Below are 17,130 nucleotides of genomic sequence, written 5' to 3'. Positions count from 1 at the left end.
ACCAGGGGGCTGTTCTGCTTCCCATCAGCTGGTAGAAACTCTCATGCAAGTGGTGAAAGGCAGCAGCGCTGACTCTGAAAATGGGTCGTCCCGCCAGAGGTTTCTATGGATACTACTTTTTTTGTTAATTCTTTTAAATCCATTGTCTCAAATAAGAAGACAAATTTCATGGGATAACTATCTCCTTCATTTCTTAAAGCATTGTCCTTCATCAGAAGATTTACATTTTCTTGATCTTCGGTGATGAGGCAGGATAAACAGTAGTGAGTGTATATATGATTTCTTTACATGCCTATATTATGCCTGCTTTTATTCATTTTCCTGTTCATCCAACCAATAGACATGATTCAGCCTAATTTTATCTTAACAATGCAACATGTGCTTAGTGAATAATACAATTCAAAACTTCTTCAATAGTAAAATGAAAAAATAATAGCAAAACCTGGTGGAATATATTTTGCAGCTTTAGAAGGCAAATTAGAGACAAAGAACCTACATAAATATTGCATAAACATTTTATGAAAAGGTTTTCCTTGTCAAGTGTAGTAACATTTTTCATCATTGCAGCAAGCTTTGGAAGCCAGGGTGCTAATCCAAAGAATGCATCAGAATTAATAGGCTGGATGGGGCAGGGTGAAACCTACTCATTAACCCCCTATGGAGCGAAATCAATTGGCAAGAGATGACTTAGCAGAAGTTCCATGTTTCTTACTTGTGAATGCCGTTAATCTAAAAAATTTACAATTGAAATTCCATCTAAAAATTGTTGGTGGTATGGCAGCTTTGAAATTGTAATGGTCCTGCTGAACATCAAAGCAGGCTAAGCTGTTACACTGTGCAACATCTAATCATGTCCAAAGTACAAGTTTTAAATGGTTTCTACTGCCTTTGAGACTTCAGGTGAAAAACATTTTTTATGTTGCTCTTCAGTAGCTCTGTCCTCTTCTTTGAAAAACTGCAGAGGAGTGTTTGGTCTGTAACACAGGTTTTGACTCAGGGCTATCTCAGGGCACAGGGAAGCCATGCAGTTGCCTGAAATAGCAAACTAAGAGAGGTGGCAAAATGGCACCGGCTCTTCCTTCGCCAGATTGTGCTGTGCACTGGCTGGAGGCTGCTATTGAGCTTGGAGATGGCTTTTTTCGCAGCCCCAAAAAGAGCACCCATTGTTTTGCCTAGATATAGTACCATAGGTGCTTAATACTTAGTTCAGCTGGCATTCATCGTCCACAATAATTCCCTTTTGATACACTATATTTAGTATGAGGTTTTTAGTTTCAGAGAATAATGGATTGCTTTGAGTTTTATTAAAACAACACATAAAATCCACTCCATGATAATTCATGTTGCGGGGCTTGTGCTGTGGTGCAGTAGTTCACTGTGCACAAGTGGTCAAATTGATCATGGAATATTAATTGGTTGTGGACTGCAGGCTTTCGGTACTCTGGCTTCAGGTTGACAAGAATGATAGCTTTCATTTGCATGCAAAGTCTCCAGCTGTCCCTTCAAGATGGATGATGGGATCTGGCTTCATCCGTCACCACTTCTTTACTTTTTTATATGACAGAAAGAAAAAAGAATTAAAAAAACCAAAAGATAAAATGTCATAAAATGTTCTTTGCAAATCTCCTTGAAATAGGGGGTAATTTCAAGCGTCTTATTTCTGCTCAGAGTCCAAGAGAAACATTTTGAGTGCAGATGAAATGATGTGTCCTTTGTGTTAAATACACTCTGTTCATTAAATAAAGCACACTCCATTTGAGATTTTCCTGAATTATATGGCAGGAAAATGTAATTTACATTTAGGAACAATTTATTACACTTTTTTCTCTACTTCGGAGGAAACTCATGCTTGCTTCATAAAAGAAAGCTGCATGATCCACATTTAGGAAAGGAATAAAATGATCATGCATAATCTAATCCAATCTGTGAAATTTAGAAAAGCAGTGAAAAGAAAGGTGTGTTGGCAACCGTAGGAGTAAGGAAACTCGGTAGCATCAGTACAGTGAGAGCCCTGCTAACACAGAATTCTTCTACTTTCCAGCAACGACTTTCCACCTTGCAACTTCTACTTTCCACCTTGCAACAACTCTAGTGACAGCACTGGTAGTAACCCACACCATCAGCATCACTGAATGTTTCACGTCAGGACATGCGTAACAGTTAGCTGCCACTGGCATTTCACATGTATATTGCAGTAGTGTTAAGTGTTCAGCCCTGTTGTAATTACTTTGCGATGGGCATCTTGTGGGATTTTGCCATCTGTGCTTCAGTAACGTGTGATCTATGCTATTGTTTCTATTCCACTTCACCAGAGCCCTCCTAAGTCATATTCTGTTGCATAAGTTCTACCAGGATCTCACCGTTTCATTTTCTACAGCCCTGTATGACTTGATTGCCTTGTAAGAAGGGGGAAGAAGGTCCTGCACAAATCTGAAAACTAGAAGATCCCAAACCCAAAATCTAGTTAATTTCTACTCTTCTTAACATTTCCATGAATTCAACAGAGTTCATCTACTACCTGATGCTCCTGCTCTTCTCTCCAAAGCAGTTTGGCTATCTCCATGCACTTTGATAGCATCCTGTGTGCAGTAGCTGAAGACATCTTAGGTGAGAAGACTGGCAGCAAGACTTCTTGTTCAGAGATTATTTCGCACCTGGAATTGCCAGCTGCTGTTACTAGTTTTAAACAGTTACCATGGGCTGCAAGGTCATGCCTGCAGCAGAAGCTGTTTGGAGCAGCTGGCAAGAACAGGACAGACATAGCCAGTTGGTTAGGATTTTGACTGTTCTCAAAGTCAAGGGGGCTACAGTAATGGCCAGCTTCTTCTTGGTGCCAGTAGTATGACCTGTCAAACACGGGTCTATTCCAACTCATTGAGGATTTAATGGGTTAGAATCAAACCCACCAGTAATGATCCAAGAGCATTCGAGTGCCTCAAAACTCATTTCCCTTGTGAGCTGCATTTCAGCATGGACACAGCATCTTCCTTAAAACTGTGATTGTGTTGTCCTTCTTTCTATGTCATAAAAAGAATTCATGTGATGAATTCCAATTATTTACTGCTAATATAAAAATGCTAAACTCCTTCTTGCAGAAAATTGTCCCACAGAGGCAGACAAAACAGTGCATTAAGGCACTCTTGATCCTAGGTAGAGTTTTCAAAAAGCGATATTCATGGTGATGGTGGCAGAGGGGGAGGCATCCAGTTGCTGTATCATTTCACCCCATTGTCCCAAAAGATGCGTTTGCTGCTTGAATAATAATAAATAGAGAAAAACTCTTTGTCCCTGGTTAATGACTCCTGGCTTCCACACAAGTTCTGAGTTTATTGAGTTTGAGTTTATTGAGAGTAAGTGTTCAGTGTTTATTTTCAAAGGTGGAGACATTGACAACATTTTGTTGCAATGGCTTTATTTCTGTTACAGCAAATGACGGATGGAGGTGCAATCATTTTGTCAGCTTGATACTGTGGTGAAGGAAAGGCAGCACAATAGCTGAATGCTGGAAAAGTGTGTTTTGACTGACTGGTAGAACACACTACAATACAGCTAATCAGGGAACAGTGTCCCCATATAAACAGCCTCACAAAGCTGCATTTTTATGAATGAGTTGCTTTATGTGGTTTTCTACTGCTTTTCACCTTGTGTGGTAATTTACTGCTGTGCCAAGAAAATGAAAAGCTTTCGTTCTGATCTGGTAGTGGGACTTGCTGGTGGATGTGTGTTAGAGGCTCAGTCCACAAAGTATGCTTATTACAAGTCCAGGTGGGAACCTTTGGCTCTTTAGACAAGCTTTTAACTCTGCAAGTGCACAGTTCAGTCCCTGGCAGCCAAGACTATAGCTGTCACATTTACATTTACATCTGTACAATTGGCTCACAGATTTGCTTAGGTGTAAGCAGCAACATAAAAGATAAAGCAGTAGCAGGTCAGGCCTGAAGCGTTTTACTGTCAGCCATTGAGCAATCTGTTGGCACAAGCTGGGATTTCAGATGAGCCAAAGGGAGTTAGGTACGTATTTTTTAAAAGGTGTATGCCGAGCTTCTCTTAACAACATGTGCCCTCTGGTTGACATTGATTTAGCATTTTGCATGCAGTGAGTTCCATCTTCATCTATGGTGTGAAAGTTGCAATGTCACTGCCAAGATATTTAGATGCCAAAGTAGATCTAAGCCATGCCTGGAAGCATGTGTATTTGAACTAGGAGTGAACAAAAGCTTAACTTTGGGTATGAGCTAGTTTCAGATTAAGGATTTGGCATGCTGTTATTTGCCCCAGAGGATGCTATTCAACCAGATCGGTTCTGCTGTCAAAAGGTTAGCCAGATTGTTGATTGAATGATACTAGAGGCTCTGTGTTAATTAATGGTGGGAAAATGCCAGACCCTTTGATTGAAGGAAGTAGGTTGGCATGTAATTGTCTCATAGAAGATTTGAAACTATTTCGTTAGATTCCCTGCATTCTGCTTCATATTTGGATAATTGTTCCTTTCATCATTGCAAATTACATGAACAAATGTCCAGGAGGTACATCAATAGCAAAATTATAGAACAGCAAATGTACTTTGGGAGCTTATCACAAGAAGAGGAAAAGTCATTATCCACCCTAAGGAAGAAGAAGAAAACCCTTCCCCAGCAATTGACCAGTTCTTAGCCACATGTGAATTAACATTTTTAGCCTTCTGCCTTCATCTCCCTTAGAAGAGTTCTGGTCTGGAAAACACTCCAGCTGTGCTGAGGCACAAGAAAGAGGCCTTTCAAATCATAAGCAGCTGGATTCCAGAGCATGACCCCGGTGCTGACTGGCTTCACACTGGTAGCAGTTCAGGTCCTTGGAGCACAGGTGATGCCCGTTGGCTTAGAGCATGCCTTTGCATGGCACAGGGGGAAGGTGATCTGCGTGAAATTCAGAACTTGTGTTTAGCTGAGCCACTCAAAAACTGCAGTAAGAGACTTGTGTTCATTGTAGCAACAGCTTGGGCTGTCTGTCTCTCACCATGGTTGCTGTAAAAGAAGTCTGACTGGAGTGGGGAGAGCACTGTGAGGCTGCTGCAGGGGGAAGGTAGGAAATAGCATAGGGAAATAGAGCTGTGTTAAATAAAATAACAAACTGTGAAGGAACTGGTGCTTACTGAGATGCCTGGTAGTTTTTCTAACTGGTTATCACTGCTTATCCCTAAGTAATGATATCCTAAGGCTGTATGTTTTCAGCTGCTTTGTGCTTTTTCAGGAGAACTCATTAGTGTGTCATATATGTTTGAATATGGAATGAGACATTTTTGAAAGAGTAAGGCAGTGGTGGGGAAAAAATGAGCCTCTAGGCTCTTATGCTGCACTGGCACTTAGAAGCAGGAGCTGCTCCTTCAAGGCTGTTGTCTTCTTCTGTTGGTCCTGTGGGTAGGTAGACACTGCCCCGTGCAGCAAGTCATGCTCTCCCTTGTCTGCTGAAGAGCACTGTGTAACTAATTGGAGAGATCAAATCTTTTGCAGGTCTCTCCTCTGCTTTTCTGAGATGCTTCTCCTATGACAGCATATTCCTTGTGCCTATGAAAAAGAGAGAATAAAAGTATCCTGTGTTCTGGGAAAGAAAATACACCTCGATGAACAGTTACAGAGGATCAGATCAGAGTATTGATTTGTACAACACCGTGCCTTTAAATCTCCTATGGAAAAAAAACATGACAAGTGTTGAAATCACAGCAACTTGATTATTGTTTTAAAGTTTGTGTATTACTTTCTAATGGGGTCAATATAAGCATAGGAGGAAACAGCACTTTAAGCAGTCTCCTAGCAATCTGGCTGCTAAACAGCCTCTGGTCACGTCCACCAAGCTCTTATGGGAGGCACATGCATTTGCCAGGTACCTCTGGGTACAGAAATGTCTTTCCAGCTTGACGTCCAGTACCTGTGACTTCAAGCAATGCCCCAGGTAGTGTGCCTGGTGTTACCCTGGGACAAAGCACAGAAGCCCTGTGTGCGCCCTCCTCAGTCTTAATTCAGTAGTCTACTGTATCAGCTGACGCTTGCATAAACAAATGCAGCCAAAGCTGTCCTAGCCTGTTCATGGGATGAAATCCTAGAATGGCAAGTAAAGGCAAAGAAACCCCTTAGTGTGCTGCATTCAGACCTAGTATCTTGCAAAGGTAGGTCTATCTGTCTGGCTGCAGGAGTTGTTGCTTTGAAGAACTAATATCATCCTTGTTCTAGTGGCTTCACCATGTAAGTATTGCTGGTCAGAGCAGCCCAGGGGCATGGCATGTTCCAAGGGGTCTGGAAAAAAAAAAAGGTAGACAGCTCTATCCCAGCTCTTCCTGTGACAGTTAATGAGGTATATTCGTATTTCTTTGCAGAAGTACTGCTGTGCCTTTAATAATAGGAAGAGTGTTTGCAGTGCGTTTAGTTGTTTTAATTAAAAGTGGTTTTCTGGGAGGTGAAGTAAGAGTTAGATAAGAACACATAATACTGTTAGCTTTATTAAAGACATGTTGATACAGTAACAGCATTAACTATTTGTTCTGCTTCCCCTTCTAGCAGGGCTGGAAATCAGTGCTGCACATCTATAAAACTATTCCGAGAATTAAAGAAACTTCTCTTGGAGGAATGGGCATTTGAATAAAGGTTGTTTGTGTACTTCTGTCAAGTACAGAGATCATGAAAGATTAGAATCCCTTGTAGCTGAGAACATCCTGTACTGCCTTACTGTTTAAGAAGGACCAAAAGTGAATTTCATAAGGTGAATAAGTGATCTGATGTCTGACCTCTAAAATAAGAATGGCTTTTGTTTTCTGTAAACTCATATGACATTGAAGAGCCAGCAGTTCATTCCCTTCTAGACTCAAAATCCTTTTGGGCCACTTCAGTTCCTATGTAAAGAGCTCTGACAGGCTGCTAGTTCATTATAACGATTACTCTCCAAGAACAATATGGCAAAATATAACCATTTAAAATGTGACACACAGGAGCACATCTGGAAAACATCCAAAGACTGTGAAAAATGCTAAGGGAAACAGGGGGAGGCCCTGGTCAGACTGGGTTGCAAGGGGTGCAGGTGGGAATGAGATATGCAAAGAACATTAAGTAAGGAAAGCCTGAGCACGCTGGCGCAGCGTGGATGCAGCTACCCCAGCAAGTTTTCTCCACGTCCTACAATGCACACAGAGTACAATTTAGTACCAGAGATGAAAAATAATAGTACAAGAAAAGCCTAAAGGTAGCAACAAAAGCCTGAAAAACTAAGGAAAAAAGTGTTGGTAATATACCAGAACGTGAAATTCTGTTGATGCTCTCACAAAGTACAAGGGACCACACTCAACTGGGATGCAAGGTTTTGGGGGGTTTGGGCTTCCCCTCCCATCAAATTTCCACCCAAAACAAGATTTACCTGGTATATCAAGTTGTTTAGAATTGCGTTCTCAACCAGATCTCTTTCTCCATTTCAGCCTTCACTTTACTTATGAGGTCTTGTGTGTGTGCTGAGCTTTAAGCACATCATAATGTCTCCTGAAGGAGTCCTGTAAAGGGTTGGTGAGAGTGTTGCTTGTTCTGACCTAGTCTGGACAAAGGGCTTGATTCTGTTAGTACTGGGGTTAAATCCCAAAACCCCTTTGCAGCCACCGTGACCTTTCCACTCCCTCCAGCACATTTTGCAGCAGGCCCGTGTGGAAGCTGCAGCAAATAGCTGCGTGTCTCTGGCAGTAGCCGTTCTCTTCTCTCTGTGCTGAGCGGCACTCCTGCATTTAGATGCAGGCCAACATGTTACGTTCCTAAGAAGCCTGAATTGTGCAGTTCCTAGGCCAAAATGCATTTTCTAGGGATTTTTGGATCATTCTTTTAAGAAGTTACCAAAATGCATTTTCTAGGGATTTTTGGATCATTCTTTTAAGAAGTTACTGACCTCAGTTGCACAGAGGCAGTTAAGAACATTGTTAAATTTTTAATACCTTTGTAGTACTTCCTTTTCCTGCCTCCTTCCAGCAGGTGCTCTGAGGAAGTCTGCCTAGACAGTATAAAAACCAATAAAGAAACCAAACCAAACCAAACCTGCAGAAAAGCAATATTGTCAGGTTGTGACTCAAGTGATGAGGTTCCCCCTCAGCAGATGCCAGGGTCGGACGACACCATCTCTGCTTTTCTGTGACGAGTTGAGAGAAAATGGCAGGCAATACCTGTGAAGAGGTCCTTCTTATGGCTGGCAGCGGGTTACAGTTCATCTAATGTAATTCTAGTCTAATGGCTCTTGCTTCTTGCTAACTTATTATTTATTGACAGGGGTTTTTCATGTGAGGAATTAGAGTATAAGAAAAGCAGAGCTCTTATACATGTTGAACAGAAAAATGTTAGTACTGAAACTGTACTCTCACATTCCCTCTTACCAAATGTGCTGGCTATCAGTGTCTTGGGACTTCCTGGAGAATGTACTTTTTTCCTGGAGTGGTGGGAATGAGCTTTGCTTGAAGCAGGTGTGACCTTCAAGTGAGAAACTTAACTGTTTGAATTAGGGTGGGATTTGCGGAGAAGCTGGAGAAATAGTTATCCATGTCCCCTTGGATGCAATGGGATTTTACGAGGAGGAGTGTCTCAAAAGCTTTTAGCAATTTAAAAGCATACGTTGCTTAAAAAATCATCAGTGGAATGTTTGCCGAAGTCCCTTGGGTTTGATGCCTAAAACTCCTACTTAGAAGTTTTCAGCTTTAGTTAGGATTGAAATTCCTTAAAAAGTAAGTAGTTAGACCGTACTTACATGTGTAGGTTTGGCGGTACTTTCTTCTTATTCTCTAATGACATTCAGATGACTTAGGTGCATTAGCACAGCAAATTAATTATTTGTTTCTGCCAGAAATTTTCTACTCAGAGGTTAATCCCCAAATAATGCGATTGTACAGGTAGCCTTGATGTTGCTTCTGGGTCAATCTTGTGACTTTGCATTGGATGAGCATTTTTGAACTGCTGAATTCTTGTTAACAGAATTTCCCATTTATCTTTCATTCTGAGCCCTGCTTGTGGTTTTAGTGTTAATAACAAGCTGTTTAAATTGCTTCGGAGATTCCTGTGTTGTCCTTGCGGGTAAACTGTACAAGGAGTTCTTCTTACAAACACACATGATTTTGATCTGAAATGTTGGTTGCTGACTTGTTATCGAAATGCCTATTTTGTGATAAGCAAAGGATGGCTGTAGCATCAGTGGAAGGAACTCCATTTTCATTTAGATGGAACTGGGGAAGTGGATTCTGCTGACAATCGCTTCTTAAGGAGTTTAAAATAATAGCGTCAACTGTAAAGCAAAATCAAACAGGAATTTCTTTAATACAGTTTGTAATTTTCTGTAGATTGTTTTGTAGGTTGACTTTTTTTTTTTTTTTTGGTAGCACAATAATTTGGCTACCTCCAATTTTATGCAGCTGTTACTTGATAGCTGGTTGTCAGGGCCACATTAGTGAAATGTGGGACTGCTGCACCTCTGCTTCAGCCACTCAGCCGACTTGTTTTAAAGCCCTAGGGAAGGTGTGTTGAACCATTGACTCATGCTGAAGCTCAGGCTGAGCTGGGCGCATAGGCCAGGAGCTTCCTGAGCTCAAGCTCACTCTGCTTGGTTCAGGGAGACCTGTTGCCCCAGCCACTGGCAACTTTCAGCTTGAGCTACCAAACCGCTGGGTAGACTTGTTTCCTATCAAATCAGTAAGGGCTGAGGCTTCTGAGGAGATCAGGACAATTTTTCCTTAGTCTTTTTTTTTTTAAATGCAAATTCATTTTACAAACTCAGATCAAATAATTTCAGGTGATGAATTTTAAGTGGAAAAGTTTTGAAGTAGTTTTGAAATGTTTCATTTCGTGTAGTACAAGATGCAGTATTTGATTAAAAGCTGTTCTCCCCATCTCCAGGAATACTCAGTCATTTATTTCAAGCTAGCCCCAACTTACAAAACCTATTTGCACAGCCTGGCACTAAGCTCTCAAACCAGGTCGTGAAGCCTGCGCCTGTAGCTGTACTTTTCAATAGTAGTATTGTCTGTGACTGTCTGTCCTAGTCACCTGCCTGGAGCAGTCACCTGGTAGGACCAGGCTGGGGTAACGTTTCCTGCTCTCGGATGGAGATACTTCTCTAGAGCAGAAGGCAGGGTCCCCACTTGGGCTTTGAGAAGAGCATCAGGTGCCCCACCCGCTTGGGTGGGAATGTAAGCTAGGTGTGAAGCTGCTGGGATTCATCAGACAAAATTCTGTGCAAGTTTTCTTTGAGCATCTAAATACTGTTTTGGGCAAGCATAAAGACATGCTGGGACTGGTCACACTGAAAGAGATTTAGTTGGCATTTCAAATTAATTAAGTGTGTTAACTTCGCAAGGTGAGGATCTAAAATGCTTGACCTACTTATTATATGTAGATTAAAAGTGAGAAATGGAGTTTGTTTTGCTGTTTTGTATTAAAAATATAATTCTTGAAATAGCTCATTTCTGTTGAATCAGTGGGCCACCACAGCCACTAGGAAAGTGGTAACACATTGGCAGTGTAACAGCCGTATCATGTAATAAATGTTTACATGCCATCAAGTGTACAAACATTTGATTGCTTACATGACAGAGCTTTTCTTTTGCAGTCATTGGTCTCAATTTTTCCATTACATTTTCTCATTTTCTTTTCTAGCTTTACTCACAGACAAACCTCCAAAGCCATTGTTCCCCATGGAGAACCAGCCAACTGTTATAGATGTCCAGCTGGGTAAGTCCCCTTCTGGGAATAATAGATCCTAAACTTCCACTCTGGTAGCAGATGGGAAAAATTGAAAGTGGTAAGAAAGGTTTAGTGGTACTGCTATTACATGCAAATCAATTTGCAGCTTCTCATTTATAACTGTAGAATTTACTGCCATGGCAATTTAAGGGAATGAACTTGTGTAACATCAGGGGACGGCAGTACTAATTGGTTACATTGGGTATTAAATATGAAGTGCTGCTGCTCTTTTTAATATATGATTGATAGAGTAATATATGTCTACATTGGTGCTGTATTGACCAGTTGATGTTCACCCTGTCCAAGACAAATATTCTCATAAAAGAAGTGCTGATTCCTTTAAAAGTTAATGTCAAACAGTGCGTTTTCAGGCTGTTCTGAATGCTTACCAGATAGGGCTTTTGACTAAAATGCTTGTATGCTTTTCTCACTCCTGTTATATATTCTTCTGTGAATGCACATCTCCGTCCGAATCTCAGCTGGCAGCCTGTATTTTCTCTCATGTTGAGAAACTCTAATGTTAGAGAGTTCTGCTAACTTTGGGGAACTGTGGAGCATCTTGATGCTGAAAGAACTGCTCGGCTTTGAAGTTCAAGAGTTTTTTTTCAGTGACTTGAAAATAGATTTCTAATTTTGAGAGGCAGAATTGGAGTTGCTGTTGACGACTGTGGTGCCATGAGCTTAAATTACAAGCGATGTGTTGCAGATGTGGATTATTCACTCTCTGCTGAAGCTGTGCCATTTTCCTCCATCTTGAGCTTGACTCTCTTCTTCCTTTTATACCAAAGTTGGCTAGGATTCAGAGGTGGAATGGTGTGTAAAGGCAAGCAGGGTCAGAATGAAACATTTTAAGTGGGCTGATGACATTGTAGTAAAGCTGTTTGTTTGTTTTGGTGAAACCCTACAGGGTCCTACTTGAGCTGAGTACAAAGGCTTATCCTTGTTCTTAAACCAGGTGCCTAACAATTTCAGTGAATCACTTAAAATTCTATGAAGTATTTAAAAATGGGGCTTGAATTCTTGAATGTGATTGTTGAATCGTGGTGAGAATATGAATCATTTGTGACCTTAGCTAATCTTAAAGATTAGCTTTCTCTCAGATACCTGAATTGACTCAGGAGTCTGTAAGGGCTTGCACAGGAAAGAGAGAAGTGGATCTCGGAAGCAGCCAGTGCCAGATGAATTCTGCAGACATTTGCGTATGTGCATGTTCAGGTTCCCTCCCCAGGACTCAGGTGTCTGTAGCTGAGCAGAAATTGGCCCTAAAAGGGGAAAACACAAAATGGGTCTGAAGCCATAGTCAAAAGCCCAGCAGAATTAACAGCGAAACACAGTCATCGAAGTTTGGATCAGCCCAAAAGGCTGAATTGAGTCTCCTGGTCCAGCTTCTTACAAGTCAACTTCCTAATGATTTCTTCTGGGAGCAAACTGTCCCTGCATACATCTGTGTAATAAAGGCACTCAAAGAGTGCACGTCTTTGTTTCCTGCATTTTTATTCCATCTTCATTTTCTCTTCCAAGTTCCCTGTTCCATCAGGACTCTGTTGTTTTTGCACTGAATTTCTACTTTTTTCCTGCATGAAAACATTTTGTTCTGACTGATTAAAAAGAGGTTTGATTAAAAAAAAAGAAGGAAACAGACAAACCTCCTCCTCTCCTTGGAGATATGGCTCAGTAATAGGATTTTGGAATATCTCTAAAGGGAAATATAAATTTTGCATCTTTATATACTGGAATGTAATCCATTAGTTGTCCCCTAAGATCAGGGAATTTACATATGGTGCTTTTTTTCTGATATGTTAATGGGTTTGGTTATTGCCACTAAACCATATTCATATTATGTGTAAAAGATTAATGCTTACGGAATAACCTGAACTTGTTTCTTTAACATACAATGAAGTTCACTGATTTCCCTCTTGATTTTAAATGGCAAATAGATAGAGCTAGAAAATTCTCAGGGAGCACCTTCATCTTGTGGAGGCCACCTGCAGCTTTGGGCTGGGAGGTTCTGCTGACCTCTGCAATATGCTGCAGACCCTCGCTACGGACTAGAGCTTTGCAGGAAAGCGAATCATTTGATTGCAGCAAAGTAAAGGAGGAGAAAGTTTTATGTAGGGTCATCTGCTGGAATACTTTTTTGCAATCTTGTTAAGCTCCTAGGAGTTTTGAACAAGTGATATTCTTCAGTATTTTATTAGAAATCAAAGCAAAGTTTCTGAGTTTTACAGGGCCTTTAGCCCATGGAGTCAAATCACCCAATATGCCTGCTTTTTCAGTGGTTGTGCAAGTATGAACGTGCCACTAAACTACAAAAGAAATGGAGTTTAATCCATCTACTTGTTCTGCACAGATTATTTTAGATTTCTATTGGAAGACTAATCTTTAAAGAAATAGCTGTCTTTGCTCTATAAGCAGAGGAGATTAATAATTATTTACTGTCTTTATCCTTAATGATTAGCACAATGCAATGCAAAATCTTCCTAGAACTCTAGGCAGTGGCCTAACTATTCAGCAGCTTACTTGACCTGATTGCAGACTTCAGTATTCACCTTTTGGCTTTCAGCTTTTATAAGAAGATTCAAATGAAAATAGGTGTGCACAATTCTTATTGACAGTGGATAAAAGAGTTCCTTCAGGCTTCAAACATGGCCCAGAGCCTGCCTTGTTCTTCTTAAGGAGCATGAATGTACTTTTTGCCTTTTCCCTTTTCCTTTGGAATGTGACAGATCAAAACCAACCCCGTCAAGGTTAGAGAGAAGCAGAAACTGGAATTTGCTTCTTTCTTGTTTTCTGTATTTGCTTGTGCTGGAGAAACAGAGCCAGAGAGAGGAGGGTTGACAGGAGGACAAAAGAGCATCCCAGAGGACTAGAGAAATAGTCCAAAACAATTTCACTGTCACAGATTGCTTTACCAGGTCGGCTAATCACTTCATCTCTGAGCCAACCTAGAAAATAATGACAGAATTTTTTTTAATTGTTCATTTGCTGCCTCCTTTTCATAAAAACAAAACTAAAAAAAACCCCCCCTTTTTATTTGTTTTTTAGCTCTTTGCATTGGGGTCAGCGTAGTAATAGTTCTTGGTTGCATAGTATGCAGCACATTTAATCGTATTGTATCTTGGTTTTAACAAATAATGTTTATTCATACTATATAGTATACGTTTTTGCAAATATATGACATTAATCTGATAATATCATGTTCTTTCTGAAAAAAAGATATCCCTGAGTTGTCTTCATGACAAAAATCAAATTTGATAGTCTGAGCCAAAATACATACAGGTCTTCTGCCCAGGAGATGGTGTGGCTTTGGCAGAAGGCCCTTAAGATTGCTTTTGAAGAGTTTTGTGCCATAACTCTGTATTCCTACAAACTCTGTTTGTAAAATGTGACTGTCTGCCATGTAAAGCTCTGAATGTGAATTTGTTAAAGCTTATGCCAGTGTGATTCAAAGTAGTTGTTCAAAGACCCCTTTTTTTAGAGCAGGAACTTGCTGTTACTTTGATTGACCATACAAATCTAAGTGTGTACGTGGATTGTTCATACCAAATCCCTGAGGTTAGAGAACTCCTCCTGTGATTTAGAAAAGTAAAGATCAAAACCCCAGTCAGAAGTCTTGAGGCTGTGGTGCAGTAAGTTTTAAAGATCTCTCATCTATTTTCACATACAGCTGTTCTGACAGTAAGTGGAGCATGCTGTGCTGTAAGTCTTAAGACAACTTGTTGGTACATCACTCTGCCGATTTCTTAATTTATTTTTTTAAATTCTTTTCCAGCTACCTTTGTTCATCTTAGTGCTTTGAGAACACAGAAAGAAATATAACCAATCCTTTGCGTTTTGATTACATGATTTCAGAGTAGCTCCTTTTGCACAACTCTGGTAGCACCAAGGAGCCAAAACCTGACTGATAGGTAGGTAGCTGAGCGTTACTGCACTGCCAGCTCTCAGCTGGTGTAAAAGCAACATGGCAGGGGCATAAGCATTTGCGGAAGAAAGGAAGCCCAGTTGTGCTCTGCTGATTCTTGGCTGGACAAGGTTCTGTAAGGATCTTGTAGGAGCTGTATCTAGCTAGTCTATGTATAAGCAGCTCCCAGAGTCATCGAGCTTGCACAATGGCTGCTATTTTACACTTGTTTATTCCACAGAGTATCAAAAAAGTTAAAAATACAATATCAAAATAGAAGCTAAGTCTGTCTGTTAATTCTGTATCATGTATTACAGTGACTGCAATGTTAAGTTAGTCTTTTCCTTATGAATGAGTTAGTTGAGACTGGAATGAATGTTCGTGTGTTTGTGTCTATATTAAATATATTATTTATGTATCATTTGCTTTTCAACTATGTACTGGTTTTGTTTTCAGGCATTTACTTAAGAAATGTAGGAATCTTAGAAAACAGAACAAGAAACATCTATGTTAATTCATTTACTGAACAGGGGAAATGTCAAGGGGTTTAACTCACTTTTGTCATGGTAGTTTCTCTGCTTCTAAAGATGCTGAGGAAAGAAAACACATAGTTTATGAGGATTCTCATTTTTCCTAATAGCTGACCTGTTCAGAAAGATTTTGTTCCTAGAAGATTTAACAGTGCAATTCCTTGGGACTAGTTATTAAGCAGATCAATAGAGCTACTGTAAAACAAGTGCAAGGGAATGTACAAAGTTACATCTGCTGACAGGTATGGGAATAGAATAAAAATAGTTAAAAAAAAAAGGTCCTTTTTGTTTGAAGCACTGGGTGGAAGGAGTCATTTGGGAAGTGAAAATCCATGCATTTGCTGACACTTTTAAGATACTACATACACTGTCCACAGTCTTAATTTTCATTGAGACTGTGCTTCTCTTCTTAAAAATAAATAATAATGATTTTAAAAAAAATCTGCAAGATCTTTTGGAGACATCAATTTCATACCAAGCCTGTCTATTCAAGACAATCCAGCAGTGTCTGCCATTACTGATTTGCTGATGAAATCATGCTTTCTTCATATTTAAAGATATAGGTATTTGATAAACATCTTAGTTGAATAGTGTGGCGATCTTGGACAAAAAACAATACAGAAATTTTGAACTGTAAAGTAAGTCAGAGCAAGTGATGTGAAAGCGAACTTGGGAAGGAATTCTCATTAGTGTGTTTGCAGTGTGCAAAGAGCACTGATACTCTTCTATGGTTAGGCCTCCGAGTGTTGGGCGCATGCCTTTTGATTTGCTCTTTGATTAAATGATCACATATGATGACTACTCAGGCATGTATGAAAACCGGGTATCTTAGATGTCGGTAGCTACATGCTACCCTTCTGCCTTTCTTTCCCTAAGCTCCCCCCAGGCATTCTCCAGCCTAGGGCTTAGCAGGGGCTCTCAGATGGAGACCTGGGTCTCTGTGAGCTGGGCCAAATCCAGAGCTTTGCACCTCTCTGAGGGCAGTAGCCCTCTCTCCCTGTGCGGCTCCTGCTCCCTCTGCTCAGCTGGGGCAGCACAGAAGAGACAAGCCTTGAGGAATCAGAGGTGACCTGACCCAAATGGGCCCTGAGTGAGCAAAGAGGCTGACTTGGGAGAAAGGTGAAGCTGAGACCAAGAAGGGATGTCTGAGGAAGATAAAATTAAAGCTTAGAGAGCAAGGAGGAGACAGGGCTGCAATTTTTTTTTATTTATTTTTTTTCTCCATCCTTTTCGTGTTGAGATTTGTAGCTCTTGTCACTCTGTATGAAATGCGCTGGCAGCCCACATACACATTTGCAAGGAGTTCTCAGAGCCCAGTGGGAGCAAGATGTAGGCACGGAAGCATGCTGGGCTTCTACAGCTGATGCCCAAGTCACCACAGAAGATGTTCAGACTAACTCTTCTGAAAGCTTAAAGCCTGATTAGACTCTGGAGGATTTTCTTGGGAATGTCTTGTATAGAGACTATTGGCTATCAAATTGGACATCCCTTCTCTTAGGGTGAAAAGAAGGGGGACGGAAGGAAGGAAATATCTTTTTTCCTCATTCTCTTCACCCATTCTGTGAGAATGCCTGACATTTTTGATGTAGATCCCTCCCCCTTCCTGTCTTCCAAAATTAAAAAGCTCTAATTAAGATAATTAACTAATATCTCAGCTTTGATTTCACCTAACAGATCAATCAGTACAAAATCATAAGCATATGAAACTAGAGCCTTATAAAAACCAGCCTTGATAGGAGATGATATTACCTATATGTACACTGTATTTCTTCTGGTTGGGAAACACAATAACAATCAGCAATACCATTTTTTTTTCTGTTGAATCCAACTTTTCAAAATACAACTCCTTTTCCTGTCAGATTAGTCTGTAAATATTATTAAAAGTAATAGTACTTTCAGTGGAGTAGTGGCTTATGGTGCCCTGTCCAAGCGGTTGAATCGTGCACTGAGTGCCCTACAGAGAGGAGACTGAAAG

General features: G+C 40.4%; 1 protein-coding gene across 1 annotated transcript in view; it reads left to right on the top strand.

Annotated features, from left to right (window-relative positions):
* The window catches only part of IL1RAPL2 (interleukin 1 receptor accessory protein like 2), a 384,679-nt gene that overhangs the window by 260,023 nt on the left and 107,526 nt on the right, over positions 1-17,130 (top strand). Inside the window, exon 5 of the mRNA XM_075513515.1 lies at positions 10,638-10,712. Within this exon, the coding sequence (XP_075369630.1) occupies positions 10,638-10,712 (75 nt within the window). The remainder of the gene's footprint in view (positions 1-10,637; positions 10,713-17,130) is intronic.

Source organism: Mycteria americana, chromosome 10 (genome assembly GCF_035582795.1).
Source record: "Mycteria americana isolate JAX WOST 10 ecotype Jacksonville Zoo and Gardens chromosome 10, USCA_MyAme_1.0, whole genome shotgun sequence".
NCBI classification, from domain to species: Eukaryota; Metazoa; Chordata; class Aves; order Ciconiiformes; family Ciconiidae; genus Mycteria; species Mycteria americana.
Note: the sequence above shows the minus strand (reverse complement) of the source record. Positions and strands in the feature narration are given on the sequence as shown.